This window comes from Andrena cerasifolii, chromosome 14, assembly GCF_050908995.1.
Source record: "Andrena cerasifolii isolate SP2316 chromosome 14, iyAndCera1_principal, whole genome shotgun sequence".
Lineage (NCBI taxonomy): Eukaryota > Metazoa > Arthropoda > Insecta > Hymenoptera > Andrenidae > Andrena > Andrena cerasifolii.
Genome location: NC_135131.1, coordinates 11647811 through 11668633, shown reverse-complemented (window position 1 = coordinate 11668633; position 20823 = coordinate 11647811). Strand labels below are relative to the sequence as shown.

General features: G+C 49.0%; 1 protein-coding gene across 8 annotated transcripts in view; it reads left to right on the top strand.

Annotated features, from left to right (window-relative positions):
- Positions 1–20823, top strand: part of Spri (Src homology 2 domain-containing protein sprint) — a 99293-nt gene that overhangs the window by 32579 nt on the left and 45891 nt on the right. For 2 of the 8 annotated variants that reach the window (XM_076827091.1, XM_076827092.1), the window contains exon 1: positions 9300–10558. The exons of 5 other annotated variants lie outside the window; for them this stretch is intronic. In XM_076827091.1, the coding sequence (XP_076683206.1) occupies positions 10380–10558 (179 nt within the window). In that variant the 5' untranslated portion in view covers positions 9300–10379. Of the gene's footprint in view, positions 1–9298; positions 10559–20823 lie in introns of those variants that run through there. One more of the 8 variants, XM_076827090.1, reaches the window with a different exon arrangement.

Sequence of the window (20823 nt, the reverse complement as noted above, 5' to 3'; positions counted from 1 at the left end):
GACAGTGTCCTCGCATAGACCGTGTCTCAAAGCCATCCGGAGTATCAAAGAAAATAGAGCAGCACGTTAATTGCGCCACTTTGAAAGGAAGAACCCGCGACCTTTTGCTTCTTTTCGGTAATAAAAGCCACGCTAATGTAGTCCCCCGCTTTCGCCGTTTCCACCCACCATATTTCAGCGAGGGAACGAAAACGACCAGGGCGAGCAATCTCTCCGGTTGAATTCGAGTCCCTATTAGCCCCTATCTGATCCGCGGAATCGTAGCTCAGGGTTTCTTCGGCGGGTTTAAACGGTCGGCTAATGAAAGCCCTCCTTCTCTCCTGAATGGGGCTGAGGAGGACAGAGACCGGCGAGAACGGACAATTAATTTTACGAGCGGCGCAAATGGAACCCGTCGAACTCCGGCAAACCACGATGAGACGTCATTGGCCGCGATATTTATCGTCTTTTATCGCCCGTGGAGAACCGACAACTACCGTTACGCCCTTTTAACCTATCACGACCGCGTGTAATAGAATCACTGGCCCGTTCGAACGCGTTTCGTCTCGTCGGAGGACTTGCAGCTTGATGGAACGAAGTTAACAGGTGGATCACGGAAGCTGTGAAACATTTTGGCGACGTTCATTGATCCGGTGAGATAGAAAAGGTTGTGAAAAAATAGTTTTTCTTGTTTAGGACTATTTAACTCAATTTCGCAACAAATCAAAGTTGAATCGTTTTTGCTCTCAATGCCTCGTATATTCAAATCAAGGGGGTGTTATTAACATTTTCTAGGGGGTAGTAGTTTGTACTATTTTTATATACAGTGGCCGTAGCTGTTGTAATAATTTCCTTACGATCGTTTACGTTGAATCTTAATGGATCTGGATAATTTCGCATAATAAACTGGCTATACGGATGACCTAACATCAGTCAGCCACCGTTAACTCGGTTTTCCTTAACGACGAGCTGTGCCGCTTTGATTCGAATCTTCTAATCCGCACTCGTCAAAGAGCTCACTCATATTAACTCATTAAGGGCTAATGAGCCTGAAGCGATTCCTTTGGGCCGGCACAGCCTCTGTGCACCTCAACGGAACAACGGAGCTTTTGCTGCTTCCCGCTGCAACGTGGAAAACTCGAGCGTATAAGAAGACACTCAAGGGTGCGAATTTTCCTATCTTCCTGTAATACCTAGTAGCTAGTCAAGCCAGTTTTAAATGCAGAGGAAAGGGAAATAGTGTCGATCACAATTGCGTTGCACATGATTGGGTTTAATTTCAAGCCTTCGCACATTCTTTATCTCGCACCATTGTGACGGAACAATTCGGTCTCTCCTGAAAGAGTGGAAGCTGCCTCTCGGATGACCACACGGCTCTCGAGAAAGAAGCTCGTCGACGTAAGCGGCTATTTATATACCACCGTGGAATAATTAGCTGGCCAGAGTCGAGTGTACGGTCAACGATCATTTGCTTCGGTCTAATTAATTGGTGTACATTCCCATTCAGCGGGTCTTCGCCATTGTTATCGCGCCGGGCGAATCTCAAAGAAAAGAACTGCAACAAGTGGACGCACGGGTGCATCGGAAGGCACCGCGGGCAATAAAGTACAATTAGATAGTATCGAAATACCTGTCGCTAGGGAGATTACATTCCATCGTGATAAATACAGCGGACGCTGCGCTCGCCGCTCTCTCAGCAAATTCTCCGCCCACCCCTTTTGTCCTCGCGCGCTCAATTTCCACTCGTGATTCGCATTGCCAATGCAATCGTGCTCCGCCCCGGCGGTATCATCGAAATCGCCGCGTGTATACTCTAATAAGAGGTCGCGCGATTAATCTCTCTCCTCTTTCGCGCATCGAAAGCCCCGTGATTACGCGACCCAACGATATTATACGCAACGCTCGATCCACCCTCCATAAATTCGACTCTGCTATCCCGCGTCTCCGTCATTATGAGCGGCAACTTTTTTATTCTTTTTTTCTCTTTCACCCTCGCGTCGCTGCAGGATCGAGGGAAGGGTTCGTTGCGCGAACTGGCCCTCGAACGGCATTAAACCACTCGGCAACGGAATTCCCGTATAAACAATGGAAAAAACATGTACGCACGAAGAAGTGGAGCGACGTGAATGGCGACGGAAATACATATAGGAGAACGATCCGCGAACGTAATGGCGCTCGCGCAAAGAGGAATTCGCACTGGGGGGTGGGGTCGAGAGGGGATGCGAGCGAATGAAAATCGAGGAATTTGATGAACGAGCGAAGAAATGTCGCCGGCGATGAATGAGGGGTTTGAAAGGGTTGAATTAACTGTCTGCGGAACAGTGGAACTTTGGAGAGGCGCGTTTTAATCGTTGATGGGTGCTGTAGAGTGGCAGAGGGTTGCTGAAAGTGGACTCTACAATTTCAAATGCTTCTGAAATTTCTGCAGGGAAAATACTACAAATAGTGGGCTGCATTCTGAGGTGGTCAATTTCAAGACTACATATAATAGTTTTCTTTCATTCCTAAGAGTCACTTTACTCCAATTTCCCTCAGTTTGGTCACTGGCTGTTTCCCACAAAGTCCATTAAATGCACGAGTAAATAAATTTTCCCAGAAGAACTTCACCAGTTGTTTCAATTTGAGGTACTATTGTCGTGTAACAGCCCCCAAAAGTAACTGATATTTATGAATTTAAAAAAAAAAAAAAAATTATTGTTAATATTGGATTAAACTCATTTAGGATATAAGGAGGTATTTTTAAACTTGCAGAAATTTTTTTTATGTCGGTCCTTATTATTTATTAATTATTGTGGAATCCTGTTAACCTGTTCGACCAAGTGGCCGTTGCAGTCGCCACGAGCGACTGAAACTATCCCCGGCAATTGTTTTCTCCTCGAACGGTCGGGTGGAACAGGATCCTGCAGAAAAATGAGCCTGAAGAGGAGCGACGCGAGGACGAGGCGGCCAGGAGATGGAAGGCGCGCAACCTTCGCGAGAAACCGGGAGCCGTTCTTCGAGTTTCGCCGTCCTGGAGAGTGAAGGTCGAGCGTAACTGCACGGCCAGTTGGCTGGTTTCCACAAATAGCCGTCCCACTGTGCCTTCTTTGTTCGCTAATCGTCCCGAGAAAGCAATTAGAGGCTCTCCGCGGTCGTACGATGCCACCCTAGACCCTAGACTCCTCTTCCTCGTCGTTCGTCTCTCATTTCTCTCTGTCCAAGTGCCCACCATCCTTTTCTGACCGGGCCACCGAACTAACGTAATACCAGCCCCGGTTGGATCTAACTGATTTATTCTCGCAAGCGTTCGATGAATCGTACTCGATTCAAACGAGATCGAAGCCGTGCTTCAGGTGCTCCTGCCTTGTTACCAGACCGATTGCGACACTTGTAAGAATGTTAGGCTCGAGCACCAGAGCTTTCCACGAATCATTAGTCTCTAATGAGTTCGTCTTACGCTATCGATAATCAAGAGAAATGGCACAGGTGGAAGAATTAGCCGGATCAACTTTGAATCTGCTTTTTCGAAAGAAGGGAAGTTGGTTAGTGTACGAGGAGTCAGGAGAAAGATCTCCAAGGACTATCGTCATTGTGTGTTCCCAATAATCCGTCCCTCATGAATTTCCCCTTGCCGCTTTTTTCCCGCAGCCAGACCAGCCGTCCTTCGTTTTTCAGCTTCCTGTCCCCGGGACGTCGATAGAGCAACCGAGCCTCTCTCGACGTCTCTGAACCGTGGCCGTCGCTTTTGAATCGGTCCTCGCATCCTGTCCGGGCATCTTCCTTCGCCGATAAGTGAATTCCCATCGCCGAAGGGGAAATCCAATTAGGAGGGAAGCCTTCGTCTTGAATAAACGTCCAGCACTCCGTTTATGAACCGTTCGATGCCTCTGAGCGGTGGTCGATGAGGAGACCCCACGAAACGGGCGAATCTTTGTCGTTGGCTGCCGAAAGTAACTCTGTGCCGAAGCTGCACCTTCTGAAGTTCAACGAGATGCTTAATTAGTGTTTCGATCTCCTGAACTGATTGACGCGCTATTATCCGAAATTATGTCTATCATCTACGGTGTTTTGTCTTTCGTCTCCTCGAATCTTCAAGACGTTCATGATGTGCAACTGTGCGCTCAAGAATGCACAGGTCGGTTTAATCTCATTGCCTCTGGAGGACCACGCTTGAAACACCTCGCGCAGGCATGTACCTGCGTAGGTACGCGGCCGATTGCCCACACGGCCACACGAAACACGTATCACGCGCGAAAATAGCCCGGAGATTAATACGTTTATGCAAACGGCCCTCTTTCCACCGGCAGTTATCTCACCGCGTTTCCACGCCGCGCTCTGTTACGCCTCCGCGCGGCACTCTTTCTCTGGGCACGCTCGAACAATCGCGCGAAAAACGGCCGTGATGCTGGTGGTCCCTGAAAAACATTCGAGGCTCCATAAACGTAGCTACCTCGAGCGGGGATGATTCACCGGCTCGTGATTGGCATTCGATAATTAATATTCCGAAAGCGAAGATAATAGAGGCGTCTGTCGCGTTAAATCCTACCGCGTATCTACTTTTGGCGTGCGCAGATATTTAAATAAGGTGGGAGAAGGCGGTATAAAGCCTAAGGCAGGATGTGAATACATACTGTTGAAGTAACCTACGGAGGATTATTCCAAGCCCTCCTCTGCTTTCGTTCCATCTGCTGTGCTTATGGGGAAATAAAAGCTGGAACCACCCGACGATGAGACAATACAGTAATGAGGCCATGAATTTCGCCCAGGAAAAAGAGAAGTTGAAACGCGTCGCGTCGAGGGAAGCTGAAGGCACCTCTCGGAGCTTCGCTAACCTCGCTGTTCATATTAAAAACACGTTCGCTGGACGTGTTCCCTCATTGTATGCTAACGACCCGCGACGCACGATACAATTTGCGCCGCCGTGTTGTCTCGCGTTTAATTCACCTCTCCTCTTACGCAATTACGTTTTGTCTCTCATTCATTGTCGCTAATATGATAGACGAGCCGTTGGCCTGATATTTCGGCCACTTGCAAGTCCGGCAGCCACGTAATTCCGTTCTTACGTTCTGAAAGTGGATCTATTTAAAGATAACGTAGTCGTAAACTCGTGTCACACTTGCACCATGGCCAATTATGCTCCAATTGTCTGCCTCGATAGCTACTTACAGGGTAAAAATGGCCACAATAGGTAAAAAAAAGGGTAGGATAACTTTGGGGGTGATTTTAAAGAAATTCAGGAACTTTATTAAAAATGTAACACCAGGTTCTTATGATATGTATAAAGAAGAACAAAAAACATTTTTTTTTCAAATTTTTTACAAAAAATGGCGGCTCAATAGCCGCATAGCCGATACGTAGTTTCCATTTGAGTCGTTCCAAAGTTTTGTAATCTACACACTAAATACTAGAGTACCCAAGATTTTGAAAAAAATATTGACTTTTGAAGTAGTGGTGAACATTTGAAAGTTATCCAACGTTATCCTAGCATTTTTAGCCTATTATCGTGGCGTTACGCCTTAAAGGTTTCCTCCACATCCTAAATTTTCCGAATACCACCCTCTATTTTCGTCCATACGCTTTCACGTTACCAACGTTACCAGCTGCAATCCATTACTAAATCAACCATATTCCCATTTCTGACAAATAGGTACCTATTCAGACCCAGAAATAGCGAATTCGCCCGAATTAGATTCGTTTTCGGCTAATCCACCCCCGACTAGCGGCTGTTTACCGGCATCCACGCGTTTCCCGGGATTACCAGCGCCGAATGGCGTTCATGGTCCACGCAGCTATGAAAATCCAGAGGCGTGAAACGTTCGCGGGGCACGCGACCCATTCGACCGGAAACGCGCCGCTGCAATAATCTCTCTGGTCTGCGTTGCATCGCGTTTCGCCGCCGCCGAGGGCGACTAACGGCCTCGCTTGCAGCGAGCAGATAGGCGTATTAGCGAGGACGTGAACGACCAAATTCGGCTCCGCTCTTGTTGGCTCGATTGTCTCGCTGCTCCCCTTTTTCCATCCCCCTCGTCGCGGCTCGATCGTCTATTAAATAACCGAGCGTCCATTCCCTGTTTCGAGGCTCCCGTGCATGGGACGCATGGTGGCTGCATGATTGAGTGACCATGGTGCTCGGAGTTTTCAATTGAAGAAATAGAGTGCGATAGAACGTACGGCTGCACGATCTTTTCCTTGGGATTATAAGAGTATATAGATATCAGGCGTTATGGTGCGCGAGCACTTCTTTTTGATTCCACAGACGTAAGCTCCGCGCAGTGATTATAGAAAGTGACTCCACCTCGTGTTAAAGCTAGCCCTGACAAAATTGCTGAGGAAAACGTGAATCCACGTGGCTCGCACCGGCAATCGTTCTCCGTTATCTCGCGATTATTCAAATTACACGTCGAGCAGACGGCTCTCCCAGAGAGGAAACGTCCGATACCTGACAAATTGCGGCAACCTTTCGCTGTGGTCCCGATTAATCTAATTTCACGCTGCTACCAATGCAGGCGCGAGGGGGGTGGCGGCGGAGAAGAAAAAGAAATACGAGCGCAACTCGATTACGGGGAGCCACCTCGCGCCAACGCAATTACACGCGTGCGTGTCTAATAATTAAGAATAATTTCCTCGGTTTCCGCGAGTTATAGGGATCAGAGGAAGTCGCGAAAAGATCGCCTCTGCTCGTTAAAATTCCGGGTGCACCGGTGATCGGTGTATCGTAATACGCGCGATTTATCGTAAGCCTCTTAAGCGAGTCGGTTTCAATTTCGCGGTGTTAAAGCGTGCACGATAGACAACACGACCGGAGAAAATCCTGCGATTAATAGCTGGTCTCTTGGTGCTTTTAATCTCTCGTTAAATATTTTCAGTCTGCCATTATTCTCTTTCGTTTACGTAGAATTGTGCCCTGTTCATCAAATGCTCACCTAGAAGCTAAGAAAATTCAGCTTAGGTAGTCAATCTTCACCTTACGTTCTCCATCAACCAATGACTTCAAATCATCCTCAATGATTTCCCATCTCATCCCCCAAAATTCAAGCCAAACTCCTTGCAAATTCCTCCAAGATACTGGCCGTCTCGAGTGGTCCCTGCACATACCACTGGAAACTTCCCCAAAAAGAGTCGACCGTGTTCGACCTCGGGCAACAGACGCGTCTCCCACGAAATTATCACCCCCACCTTGGAGCAGTTGAAGTAGGCATCCTACGGTTTCCTCCCGTTGCCTACGTGCCCGCCAGTGTGACTCCGGTGTGCGCACTCGCGAGTGCAGTCCCACCGCGCACACAGGCACACGTGGTGTGCACCGAGCCGCCGAGGAACCGACGCACACGTGGCCCCCTCAGAACCAAGGAACCTCGGTGCTCCGTCACTCTCGAAACTCTCCTCGAGCCAGGATCCAGCCCGGCGATATACACATATTCCGTGGACTATAGGCGGCGCATAACCAGCTAAAGTCCGCGCGTTGCAGCCGCGGGTATAGTGTTTAAGCCGGCGTGCTGGAGCCAGTCCATTCGCGGCCGGCAGCCAGGCAACACATTCGAATCCCTTTGTCTGGATTGTCTATAAATAATCCTCGCCGCGGCACCACCACTTCCTGTGGGCCGATCGAAGGAGGATTTGGATAGCTGACCGTTGCTCGAGGACCCTCCACCCTGGCCCAAGGTCAACGGTGCAACCCCTTGTGCGGTCACCAGGATCCAGAACGCGGCTACGTTCGAGTTGACTCTTGCCGGGCCCGGTCAAAGGAGCAATCAGCTTCGTTTAAGTTCGCTCCTCAGTGATGTAGACAACGGCGGATCCCCCGAAGACACAGTGTTAGTGGACGTTGGCGTCTAGAGCTTCCTGTACCAAGGCCTTCTAAGTGCGGTGCACGGACGATCGGTGGAAATATCCTCGCGATGCTCGGCGGAAAGGTGGCCACGGTCCGTCAGAGCTCGTGGGCCCCGATTCCTCGCGATCCATAGCGATGGTCGGCACGAATGGCGTCGCGATTGCTCCCCGAGCAGTCCAGAACCTGTTAGAATGCCCACGTCGTCGGTCCTGCGTGTTTCCGGGGCTGGATCGCGTTCGAAAGTTACCGCGGATGACCCAGACTCGGGCGCGATCGAGCATGAAATCAATTCGTGGCGGAGAGACGCGAAGGAGAGACGGTGGAGCCGTTGCCCGGCTGTAATGGAGGCTGCCTCTCGCGAAAATCTCGTGCCGCTCCGATCGAGCCAGGTACCGAGCGAGGGGGTCTAGCCGTTCCGGAGCTCCGAAACGTGGAGATCGAGTTGCACGCCACGATCCCCGCGGGATCGATAACGCGAATTGCTTCGTGATCCTCGTTCGAGGCGGCTAGGAGATAAAGGCGGACGATACTCGGGGGTTATCTCGAGGTCCGGCAGAGGCGCGGTCATTATAAATATATCGTCGATGGGCGACAGTTTCCGATCGGGGGACCGTTCCCTTGGATGCTGGGTCGGTAAAGGGGCGCTGGTCGTCTTCCCAGCCGCAGTTTCTAGAAGGCCGCGTCATCGATAAACCAGCGTCGAGCAGTCAGCCTGTTTATCGCTCGCGCCGAGGCCTGTCCTTCGTTGACACCGATTAAGCACGCAACCGAGGAATGCTTATTGAACAGATCACTTCCGAGCGAGCTGGCAGACGCGACTACGGCCACGCTCCTGTCGATGCCACTTAGACCGTAGTTAGTAGCCGCTGCCACCTGCCAGTGTCACTGACACTCAAGTGCCTCGGAGCGAGGAGATCGTTTGTCCTGGTGAACGTTTCAGTTAACCGTTCTCTCGTCGCCGGTACCTCTGGACACCGTTCCCGTTCCGCTTGCTGTTCGACAAAGGGATGCCGTCGTTGGTGACTTGTTCAGGCTGGAAGATGTTCCTCGGTTTGTGAAACTGCTTGATTCGCGTGGCATCGAATCTTTAGGCGGCGAAGAACGTTCCTTGAACAGGCTCATCAAAATGGAATCCTCGGAATGAAAATAGCAGTATCTTATCGTGTTGTATTCTGCGAAACGATGCGTCATGAATGGTTCAGACCGATGTCTCTCGACTAGCGATCTCGGAGCAGTCGATCCAGGTGGTTTCATTTAGGTAGTCCATATCTGGCAACGAAGGTACTGCAGTTCCTCGATTCTTTGATTACCTGAAGCTGGTTGACTGATGATGAAAGTCCTAGAGCCGGAGCGAGAAGATTAGAAGCCCCGCGATACTCCCTGCACAAGCCGATCAAAGTGGAATTCTGTAATATCAATGGTAACATTACTTGCTTTGTAATCCCGTGGTTCGCGGAGGCAGCTGATCAAAGTACAAGTGAAATAAATAAATAAATAAAAGTGATGAAAGTGACTCGCTGCTTTTTGAAGGAGCATTAACGCGTAGCACGCGGGACGGAGAAGAATTGCATGCAGCGACCCTGTAGGAGATTTACCAGCTCCGTAGGGGGGAAGACAAGGTAAATCGTGATAAAGAATAATCGACAAATCCCGCCTTCGCGCGATTCCGCGTTGGGGCGTGCAACAAGGTCGTCGGGACCTTCGCTCAATCCTCTTTCAAGATTACTGTCATTCAGACAGCGCGGGACGATTTACTCGAGGCTGATCAAAGATAAACGAAAATAAATCGCTGCATGGAGAAGAGGGAGCTCCCCGACGTCTGGCGACCGCTAAATTGCTAAATTCAACCGCCATCCCTGACCATCGTCAAGATTCGACCAAGTAAACATCATCAACGGTAAACCAAGCGACGTTGACGCCCATCGCGTAATAATAGAATCATCCACGGCGCCACGGCGACGGTTCTCGAGCCATCGAACCGGCAGACAGCGATCGTTGCACCTGTCGCTATCAGTCAGCAAAACCTTGAGGCTCGTCCTTAACGTTCCAAGCTGAATCGCGAAGAAAGCGTCCAGCACCTGACTCGGGTGCCTCAATGCTCGTTTCTCGGCGACAGCTGCGTCTGTTTCTCCTCGCAAGATCAACAGAGACACGCGGTAACAGAGCCAGACAGCCTGCGAGCTTGATAAGAGCCGTTTGTTCGGAAGAAAAGGAGACTCAGCGAGCTGACTGCAAGCTGGACCATTGACCGACACCTATAATCGTCGAATTCCTGTGCTAAACGCAGCGGAGCTGTCCAAAGAGCGGAAGCAGGTCGAGTCAGGGGATTCGAGATTGACAAGGGTCATCGATTAAGAAAAAAGGCGAGTCGGCTACCTGACCACAGCCAAGAGCGTCAGGCAACGTCGATGACGTGGAGATTTCGGAGGTAAACAGCGGCGTGAAGCGTTCGCAAAGAAGGAACGAAGACGGGCGGATCGCTTTGTGCACGGTTGGAAATATGAGCGCTAAATATAGCCGGAAGAATTTCCGCGGGATCCACGCGGTCATCCGCTTCGCGGACGGTTTTGCTCGATTTTCGTAGGCGCGATTTATGCGAAACGAGTGCACCGCGGGCCTGTTCACCGAGACGTCGGAGTTTCGTGTTACCCGGCTGTCTGTGAATCAGCCGCGTCCGTTGAGCGCTAGTCGCTGCGTTAATTCGCGGGTCAAGATGCTGATCACCAAGTACACCACCATCCTGCTGCAGTCCACCAATCAGCACATCATTCGGTGAGTTGTTAAGGAGAGGAAGTCTCCAGGAGATGGAATAAACTTGCGTTTTCCTCTGTGGGTCTTTCAGAGGCTAGTGGAATTTTAGTCACTTCTTCTGCATTATTTAGAACGTTGTATCTTCCATGGTATTTCAGATCTGCCAAATCTCTCAGTGTTATCAAATTCTATCTAAAGACTGCCTTCTTGGTCCCACGATATTTCAGTGATAATCACTCGCAGCGACACTTTCCTCCACCTTTGCTATCATTCATCCCCCATCATCAAACTACAATAAAACCACTCCCACCAGGACGGAAGCGTGATTTATAGCACGAATTCGTAGAAATTTATGAAGCTCCATTCTCCCTGGGAGACATTCACTCCGTCTTGTCACCGTAAACCCAAAGTTCGTATCAACCCTTTCTTCTCGCGGAACCACCCCGGCTCCCTCAGAGATACGACATGGCGTCAATTGACAATTATCGTTCATAATTAATACGAACTCGCAGCGGGCGCCGGCCACCCTGTAATTGGTCGGTGGATTTAATTTTCGCCGATTAATTTCAAGGGATAATCGAGTTCGGTCAGATGACGCCGGGGGATGAGTCTTAGGGCGTCGATTCTTCTCCTGGCGGCGGCTTTCTTCGGGGAGTTGGCATTCAGAAATCGTTTCGGTGCATATTTAAGCCACAGAATTCAAGTTGGCGCCGTACTTCTGGGGGGGATTATTAAATTCGTCGCGGCACAATCTCGAGCGGAAAGGGCGAGGATCCTGGGAGAGTCGAACTAGACGTCTCGAGGCACCGCGTGCTGCTCGTGACCACGAATAAATTCGGTCCCGGTTTTATCCCCGCGACTGCCGTTGTTTTGTCGGCTAGGTATTTTCTACGACCACCGGTCTGTGCCCATCGGGAGAAAGAATAGAACGATATATCAGCTACAGTCAGACGCAAAGGGCAGAGCCCAAGGGAAAGGGGTTCGAGGATTTAGTTGGTCACGGAAATAGACGGAAAGTAGAATTTTGAGAACGTGCGCTCGCGATGCAACCGTTATTTCGATTATTTGAAGTAAATGAAATTTTACTGCACACTTAGCCAAGCGCAAAAATGGACACGTGAGTGCCGCGACTTTCCGCGACGTTCTGAACATTTCTTCCTAGAACGAAGGTTCGTCAATTATCAACAGAGACCTGTACAGCGGCTTCCTCTTCTTCAAGGATCCCTTTGTCCACCTTTGTCCCTTTTAGAGCAACAATCCGAAGCACCATTGTCGCGTCAAGTTATTAAAGGGCCACCCTTGCTCCCCGTATCGTAAAAGCGAGCGTGTCAGTACGGCGTCGTGGCCTACTTTCTTTGTCTTTTTATGACTTTCTCCTAAGAATACACCTCGCGGATCTCTTAACGCTGGCTCGCGTACTCGATATGAAACTCGTTTCGGTGCTTCACTGTCGCCGTTTCAGAGATGCCACGGGGAGATAGCGATAATATATTCCTCTGCTTATACGCACGCATCAATATCGGCCGCCTCGAATTTAAATTGAATTTCGAAACCGCCGCGACGCGATATCGAGGGAAGTTCACGGTTATGGAGGGCGATCGAAGTTTAATTCAACGGTGATAAATCGAGGTGGACGCCCGAAATGGAGAGGAGCTGCAGCGCCGAGTCTTATGGGGAGGGACAAAAATAATTTTCTGTAGCGCGCCGTGTACTGGAACCTTGCGGAAATTGCAGCTGCATATATCGTGGATTTCCCTCGAACTCCCCGCTCCGGTTTACGGCGCTTTTATGATATCACATGCGAGCGGAATTCAATTTTTCTTTTCCCACAACGGGAAAGGAATTCTGATCGTTACGCGTCCACCTTCTCTCGCTGTTCCACGAGGCGTTTCAAAGGTGATAGGTAATATAATTATCCCTTTTCCTTAAAAAGTAATATAACAGGGTGGCTGATAACGTGGAGAGAATGAAACGAGGGTATAAGATGAAGAGGGCAACGGGGAGAAATATGGCGGAGGAGAGGAAGAAAGAGGAAGTATACCTGAATCAGGGGATGATTTCGGAGTGGAGGGGACCTCGAAGAATAAAGAGGAAATTGAAGTATACGGGGAGGAATGCGAAGTAGAATGTTGTACGCAGGGGAATGGAGAAGAGACCAAGAAGCGGGGAAAGAGAGGAAAGAGCTATAAGTGACTTTTGCCTCTGCCCTGTATCCTCAGTTTCTCCAGCAGTTCTCAACATTTCCCAGCAATCAATTCCACTGGCGTTACACAGCCTCTTTCCGCTTGCGCGAATCAACCCGTGCACACGCTGAACGCCGCGTTAGAGGCTCCCATAAATCTCTCCTCTTCCGTGCGCTCGCGCGCGGGCGCCAGGACCAGGCCACTAATGAAAGAGAAAAGGAATTTATCGGCGATATAAATTGTCCCCGGATGTCGGACATACGGCGGCGTATTCGCGATCGATCGCGTTCCCCTGTGGTGGCCCCGCGAGAGTGTAACGGAGGAGGGTAAAAATGGATCGTGCCCTTTATTGGTTTTCCTTCGGAGCTCGTGGGCGTAGTAGCCCCGGCGAATCCTTTTAATTAGGCGATCAGGGATCGGAAGCATTGGCCGCGGCGGCCAAAAGATCGACTCGTGCGAGTGGCTGCGCTAGTACGGCTGCTGGCGCCATAACGAGCTCCTCGTTAAAGCCACGATGAGATCAACTGTTCTATTTGGTACTGACAAACGAGCATTCTCGCGGCTGTTCCTGGCTGTTTGCGGTTTCGCGAACACGATCACTGCACAGTGACTGTTTGGATTGCGTCTACGAGACGCTGAAGAGGCGTCGGTTCGATATGGACCAGGTATCCTCGGGGTACGAGTGGCTGGCTGTTGCTTCATCCTCACATACAGTGTACAGTACTGTGGAAATTTAGAACAGTTGAAGTAACGAAGAGGAAAGAATAGAAAACAACTGGGTGATTCCTTTGGTACCACTGTGTAAACAGAATTCGGTGCTCGAGCTCTCTGTCGACTGATGCATACCTACTACCATTAGGGAGAGGAGCAGAATAAGAGCACAACGAGGAAAGTTACATCGCCACACGAATGACTAACAAGTCTCATAACTCGATGCAATCTCCCCGATTCGGAGGCACTGAGAAACGAATCCGTACTTCCAGAACGGTCCGTGGTGGAACGATTCGGATATCGACTCGAGGCAAAAAGGAGCCATCGTTCGCGAGAACGGCAGGCAGGGACGTGGCTTCCCCGTTTGTACGTGGGTATACGCGGTGAAAAGAAGTCGGTCGAAAATGAAGAATATGCTAATGATCCGCGTGTCGTTGAATGTACGAGCGGTCGTAAAAGGAAGACGAGCCCCGTCTTGCTGGCCGGTGGGAGAAAAGTATCTCCCTGGCCGTCGGTACTCCGTTTTTTTCTCTCCCTCTCGTTGGAAACAGGTTGTGGACGCGGTCCTTTAAAAAGAATCCACCGCGAGAGTTGCCTTGCCGAGTTCCTCTTCAACGATCCTTTCCGTTGATTTAACTCTCCGAGGGTTATGTCACCGGAGGACAGCCCCGCCTGCATCGGCCGTTGATGAACAGTCGAACAGAAGGCTCTTTGTTACTGGCGGAATCTGGATCCTGATGCTGGGACAGGATGGGCGGCCCGTACAGCACGCGAATGATTAGTAGTTTAGTAGATATATACTAAACAGAGATGGGGAGAGACTCTGAACCGTCAGCAGGACCAAATAATTAAGTGGATCCCGATCTGAAGAATTTGAATTGGATTTGCGGTATCAAGTAGCTTAAATGGAGTGATTTTTATGATTTCTTTTGTGTATAAATTAAGCTGTATTATCTTTAGAAAGAAATTTGGTATCTTAAAAAATGGTGCCATAGCAGCCCCTTCCCACAAGGCCTCTTCATAGTTGTCAGGCTAGGTTGAAGCTTAAACTGCGATTACTACGGAGAGACAAAGAGATGAAGGAATCTGATGAATGGATGTAATGGTATACTGGGTGTATCGTGACACGTGGACAACACTTCATCTGAAGATGCAAGAACAATAGTGCCCGGTCTCCACCTACTCGAATTTACTTCTGAGTCGTAGCCATCCTTGTATTTCATTCAATAAACTGCTCCATTCAGATAGTCCTCCATGCACGATTTTACTAAGAATATTATACACATTGCACCGTACTATCGAGCCTTCCATTCAATCACTAGAAATGAATATTTCGCAGAAATAGCTACAGATCAAAGACAACTGAAGTTCCCATCATTTATCCTTACACCCACAATACACTTTCACATAATACACCCAATGTAGGTACATGATTAATATCAGTGGTGCACTCAGAATTTAATCTTGGGCGGAGCCGAGTTGAACGAATAAAAATATTTTTAATGCAATTGCGATAAAATAAGTGTGATTATAGAAATTTATTTAAAGAATGGAGTCCAGTTTTCTTTTCTTTTTACTTGGCTCCCCCTCTGAGCGCGCCACTGATTAATATGACATCTTCATAATTCTCTCGAAGCTTGATGCCTTCCTCTGCGCAACAAATAATAACAACTATGCGTGTCTATCCGAAGAAATTTAATTCAAAAGATAGTCATCATAGAATCCACTTCTCAAATCACGCAATGTTCTTCCACCTGATGAATATAGTAGCTATCAAGTAGCTCTCTGTAGATCGAAACAGAGCTCCGATTTTAATACAACCCACACAATTAGGCTCACGAAAATCATAAAGGACATCGCGTGGCTGATAAATCTCTGCATAAATTCTTTCCCGATGTCGTCAACTTCGCTCGCTGATCCGTGTTCCTCCGAGCGACGTCCGAGGGTAGCGGAGGGGTAGAAGGGTAGGAGGCCACCCCGTCGTCGGTGCCGATTCTGAAACGACCGGCGGGAACTTTTATATCGCCGCAAATTGCTCGAGGGCAGTGGCGCGTCGCGTTTCTCCCGCGCGTCCCCGTCGATGGTTACTTTTTAATTAAAAGTTTCGCCTTTGGAGCGGCCGTGTCCGGGCGTCCCCGCGCGGGCTTCGCGTGGCCGTGGCTTGCAAAAGAACGAGCTGCATCGCCGCGCACGTATTCCTCTCTGGCCGCGCGTTTGCGAAACGGACACGGGACAATTGAATGGAAAACAACCGTTGGAACGACGTTCCCTCGCCGCATGGAACGCTGTTGATGAAACCTTTTCCTCGCTCGAGCTGCGTGGCCACGAAGCAAACTCCGTGCACGCGAATTGAGGCTTTGCCACTCTGCTTGGAATTCGAATGCAATTTTACTGCTGTCCAGCAGAGTAGAGTGATAGAAAACCAGTGAGGTACGTAATAATTGCCAACACTACGTCCCCAAAATCTCCAAGCATCTTGCACTTACAATCAGTCACGCGAAGGGCTCATAATCATTCCCCATAATCACACCGATTAATAGAACGACTCGGTTCACGATCCCCGTGGAAAGTAAAAATTTGCACAACACCAAGGTACTCATCCAAGCGTCAAGGATAAAGCTAAAGGCGGCGCTGAAGCAGTCGTAAAGCCAGTGGCAATTCGACAACGAGAAATACAAACTGGCAGCGAGGGGGCCCTGGCAGTTAAGCAAAATAATACTTAATTAATTCATTAAACGGCGTCCTTGGCGGTGGCCGAGATGCGCCCTCGTTCTCCATGATCTTCGCTGAGGACTCTCGGTTGGTATTTCGAGCGTGGCTCGCAGACACAACTCCCGGGGAAAGATACGTCCCACGGGGACCGGAGTCAGACACGGGGAACAGCTCGCTATTAAGCCCACGGGATAAGACCTGGCACTTCGCTTCGTACGCTTACTAATTAAATTATTCGAGGAACGCGGCACGCCGCTAATAAAAGGCCACGCACACGTCCCTGCCAAACCCATACGCACACCGGAGATTATTCATTTTTCGGAGTATTTAGCTTGATGATCATTCACCCCGAATAATTTGGTGAATCAATTACCTGGGAAATGGTAAATGATTCCCTCGGAAACAGTGCCAATTAGTTGCACTTATTTTATCACTCTTTGTTGTTGTCAGTCCTCAAAAAGACGTAATTCGATGAAATTACGCAACTTACACTCTATATTTCCACAGTCGTATCAAAGTTCAAAGCCTTCCCTCGACTCGATACTGTTCTCCGCGATAGATACAGCAGGAAGATGTTCAACGTGCATCTCCAGCGACGAATCCCCAGAATCGACGGAACACAGTAACGAAGACATTCACGAGGACAAAAATTCAGCCTCCCCACAATGATTTTCAATGCCTGAGGGCTTTCTGATTCAAAAAGCAATCAGAAAAGACCAAAGGCGGGGCGCGACTGCGTACGTGACGTGATTTCCGGAAACGGAATTCTTTCCCCTGGCCCTCTCCTTCGCCTTCGTGGCCCCAGTCGTCGCGCAGGGAACGTCTACAGCCGCTGGAATTTGACAGAGACGGAGCTCCGCGTATGACGGATAACGATGGGTGGGTGGGATGGAAAATGACCGTGGCTGGCAGACAACAAATTGTTCGGCAGATACGAGACGCAGCTAGGCGGAGTCGTTCGGCGGAACTCCCACGACCAATTGTCACGAATACGACGCTGAGGAATCGAGTCGGTATTTATCAAGGAAACCTGGTCCGGGTTAGGTGATTGACTTCCCATTGCTGGGAGGCGACGGACTCTCGTCCGTCTTGGTTAACTTGTCTTCTCAGGGATCCTCTCCCTGTGTGAAAATCGTTTTTCTGTTGCGGCGTCTGGGTGAAATCTGTGGTAGGACAAAGAGCAAATGATCCTGGGAAAAAAGATTATGGTAATACTAGATTTTTGATCTACTTAAGTTTCGGTTGACTCTTTGCATAACAGATTCTTTCTCTTTTTCATTAAGTTTGTAAGGTATTTTTAACGGAATTGATAGTCGTCGAAGGATGGATAGTACGGAGGATATTCGTAATTGTTACATGCAGGCGGTCGGACATCACCGTTTCACGTTGCAGCGGTGGTATGTTTCCTCCGGTGCATAAGAAGGCACGTTAATTACTTGCACCGTTATTACGATTACAAGGTGCAAATTGTTTCGTGCTTCTTTTTACAGCGCGGTCGAGTTCGTGTTGAGCTGGCTCTCGCACGGGATGCCACGTCATTCGTATTATTTTTCACTACTGTTTTAATTCCCCCGGCAAGAAGTAAACCAGTAGTTGCGAGCTAAATGAGGCGGGACGAACATATATCCGCTAAGATAATAATAATAAGTAACAAGTGTCAAATGACATGGCGAATGGAACATAATGTGACTGAATAGGGTACGCGACATCCAACGTACGAAAAACAGTCTAACATAAATATCGAGCAAGATACTAATGAATCGTAATGAATTGATAGGAAATGAAAGGAACAAGCCAACAAGCGGGTGCTATCGAGTATCGAAGTAAACACAGGGATTAACATTGACACTCCCATCGAATCGATCCTCCAATTCATTCATCCCTTCCCCCAGAAATTAATTCCAGTTCACACTTCCGGCATTCACGCGCCTAGGAACAACACCGTGCAGCTCGTGCCGCCCCATTCTCTCCAACTTCACCCCATTATCCCTCGCAGAAGGCATAATTCATTACGATACTCCAACTGCGACCAGGGTGTCCAGACTCTTTACGCCCGCGCATTTCCCAAATTGTTTAGAAAACTACCGTCGACGGAGTATTTTGCATATCCGAGCGTCTCGGAAGGGGAGGACACTGCAGGGGTGATTACTCAACAGCAACCGGCCCGCGCTGCGTTATAATTCTCCCTCGAACCCTTTTCTCTGCCCCCGAGGGGACAATAGTACGCTGCCAAGCAGAAAAAAGGGGAAAAGTCGCGACTGGAAAAACCTACGCTGGGAAATCGACCGTCCAGCTCTTCCTCGACCTCTCGAATACGGCTTTTGAACATCAACCGCTGAATTTCTAGCAGTGGAACAGCGCGCTTTGGGATCAGAACTCGGCATTGATCGAAAAAGTGTTATTCGAATAATCTTCGAATCAAAATTGCAAATAAAAGGAAGTTATTCGAGAATGACAAATACATTTTTATTCGAGATAAAGCTTTATGCCAAGTCCCTCTTTATTCATTCAGCGTAACATTTTGTCTGTTCAAAGTGAAATTCTTAAGACTGGAGAAACCTATACCTGCTATGAAATCAAGTGGTAAGATCCTCCTCCTCCTTACTTCCACGTTCAAATCCCCGCGAATAAAAGAAGCTGTATAAAACTAAGCAGCCAGCTCCTCGTCGCCTCGAAGCCAGCTTTTCTCAGCGAGGCTGCGCGTCTCTGGATTTTTATCTCGACACGCCAAAAAGTACCCAACTTGGCCAGACTTGGACGCTCATAATCCCCAGAATATACGCGCTATCGCGCGATGAACCAGCCAGCCAGTTATTCCTCCCTTCCACCCTGACGAAACTCCATAGAAAGTTGCTGGAAAAAAGTTCCATCGAAATTTCGCTCGCTGCACCTGAGCTCGCGAACTTGTCTACAATTTCTCGCGACGGGGTTTACAGCCGTGGAAGTCTGCGCGCCCCGTCCCTCGGCGTGTGCTCGACAACGAAGGGTGAAGGATGCGCTGTTTGCACGACCGCCTCTCGAAGCCTCCTCGTTCCTCATCTTTACGATTATAATCTCGACGTTATGTGTTTGGTCGTTAAACGAGGGCCACGGCGATCCAACGGTTTTCCATGGAACCAGGCCGGACCGTGTGTTTGACGGGCTCTTTATTGCTCGGTTTTCTTACCGCGAGGGTGGACGGAGGGTCGGAGAAGGCGAACGGCACTTGAGGCTCGGCTTGGGGAGGAAGATTCGCTTTTTATGGCGTCTCAGGTGAAATCCTGGACTTTGAATGGCATACAATTCGGTGTTATTTCGATGCAATTGTTTCGAATTATTTCGCTCCGTGGAAAACTCCTTCGCGCAACGATCTTTTATACTGTGCAACTAATTCCCTATGTACTCGACATTGAAATTTGAATCTTCATTCACTAATATTGCTGCTCATTATTACAATTCTATTCCACCTGACATTCGAGGGATAAATTCCTACTCAACTTTTAAATGTCTGTCCATTTACTACTAATTTGTCTTTCTTGCTTCCTACTTCTAGTTTTTTTTTAATTTCGGTTAGGTTTCAAACAGTATTGTACTACAGCCTCGCCTTTACTGGTTCTTTTCTCTGTATATTTACTGAGTAATAAAGACGAATATTAATAATAATAATATCCAGAGGTCCTGAAGTACGAATCACCCTAACTATCGCCTCCTCTCGGACAGTCCTTTTATTTAAAGAAAGTGACGTATAATTGAATCCAAGGAAAATTGAAACAGTTGAGCGAATTTCAATACAAAGTGTTGATCTTTAGAAAATCTGAACCCCACGCGGTTCTTTCGAACCTCCTTCAATCGCCCTGCAATGGAGACCACACAAATCTCCAGGACTCGCTTGAGAAAGTGCAGAGAGAGAAAAGAACACGGTGGAACATTGATTCCGCGTGGATTCGAGCGGCCTCCAAGGACCCACATAGATTTCTGGCCGGAAAGGGGCGCAGTGGATTAGGAGAGTGGCTGTAAAAGGGCACCGTCTCGCGGAGGAAAAAGCAAGGAAAGGTGGCGGAAGAGATTTGTGGCGACCGGCGAGGAGTTTACTGCCGCGCTAGAGCGCCACTTTTCGTCTCGAAGAAGCCCTAGCCTTCCCCCGTGGAGGGAACTGTTTGGGGAAAAAACGATCGCGAGCAGGAGGGGCTTAGTTTGAGCAGAGAGTTCGCGACTGGACAAAAACGGCGCGCTAGAACGTGGAAGAAACTTCGATCGTTCTAGAGGAGAAAAAGTTTATTGCCTGTTGGCCCGCGATTCTGCGGAGAGAGTATCGCGAGTTCGGCTGGCAGTTTCGATCCTCTTCAAACGAATATCGTGACGCTTCGTCCTGTGTTCAAACCTTGAACGGCATGTCCACCTGCAGAACTTTCCCAGGCGCCGAAATAATTAGCGGTCCGACACGCTTACCATGGGAACCTGTTCATCGATCGCAGAATGCGTCCCCGCGTGAACCGCGATCCTGCGTTACAATCCGTGGAAGCTTTAGATCTATTTACTCGTGCCGAGGTGTGGCTCGAGAAACCGCGGTGTCTCGGGTTATGTAACAGGTTTTATGCAGGTATACACGTTCGACGAGCGTTGTAAGCGCGAGCTTAGCCTGTCTCGTCGGATCTTTCCTTTTTCGCTGAACGCCTGTTCGGCGATGCAGCGCGGTGCGCA